The 1,059-nt window shown below is 27.7% G+C and overlaps 1 protein-coding gene across 1 annotated transcript, besides 2 other annotated features; it reads right to left on the bottom strand.

Annotated features, from left to right (window-relative positions):
* Positions 1-398, bottom strand: EHI_018740 (peroxiredoxin family protein; the record flags this gene model as incomplete). The annotated part of the gene is made up of 1 exon (XM_001914598.1): positions 1-398. A coding segment is annotated over one exon (398 nt), but the record flags the coding sequence as incomplete, so codon positions are not given.
* Positions 399-432: 34 nt separating this feature from the next.
* Positions 433-866: a repeat region.
* Positions 834-1,059: a repeat region.

The following is a 1,059-nucleotide window of genomic DNA, read 5'->3' as shown; positions in this document are numbered from 1 at the left end:
TATTCCTTTTTCTCTTTTCTTTCACATAATCTTTTGTGTGTTTCTACTGAATCTACTGAAATCCCAATTACTTCTGCATTTAGTTCTTTGAATTTTTCAATATTGTCACTCAATTCTTTAATTTCTCTTGGGCAAACTCTTGAAAAATCTCTACAATAAAATCCAATCACATGATATTTCCCTTTCTCAGCTTCCATTTCATATTCTTTTATTTCTCCTTTGTAATATGCTTTCCCACATATCTTTGGTGCTTTTTCTCCAACTCTGATACTTGGTTTGGTTCCTGTGATTGAATAATACATCTCTTTAACTTTTTTTATCATCCCTCCTTCTTCTTTATTTCTTACGTCCATACTTCTTTCTCTTCCATCTCTTCTTTTCAATATTTGTCTTTTCATTTCTTTTTACTTCATATCTTCTTTTTCTTTATTTTGACTATTATTTATACATTAAAACAGATAGAAGAGAAATACCCAAAATATGATGAGTCTTATTATGACATTAAGAAAGCATATGACACAGTAAACCACGAATGGGTAATTGAATCATTAAAATATTTTAATGTAGAGGGAGTCATCATTGACATGATTGAAAGTATGATGACTAGATGGAAGATATTCATAGGTTATAAATTTAATGAATATCTATGATGTATTAAATTAAATAGAGGAATTTTACAAATGATTCATTATCAAATCTACTCTTCATCATACAGATGAATGTAATTTCTCAAATCATCGAAGAGAAATTCCCAAAATCAAATCACACTTTATATATGGATGATTTGAGAATAATGACAGAAAGTAGTGAAGAAATTTGAATAATCCACAATGAAATTAATGATAAATACATCAAAAATGGAAATGGCATCAAATAAGTGACATTTTAGAAGATGGAATGAGTCAAAATGAGTAGATAAAACTACTACAATTAAAGCATGGAAATCAATATTAAGAAAAATGCATTTCTACAATTAACTAAAATGCAAGATGGAGCAATATTTTGTGGGTATAGAAAATCAAAAATAATGAAAAATGAAAGATTGAGATACTCAACACT

This window comes from Entamoeba histolytica, genomic scaffold (genome assembly GCF_000208925.1).
Source record: "Entamoeba histolytica HM-1:IMSS scf_1104750516555 genomic scaffold, whole genome shotgun sequence".
Lineage (NCBI taxonomy): Eukaryota > Evosea > Mastigamoebida > Endamoebidae > Entamoeba > Entamoeba histolytica.
The sequence above is the reverse complement of the archived record's forward strand: the minus strand, read 5'-3'. Positions and strand labels throughout refer to the sequence as shown.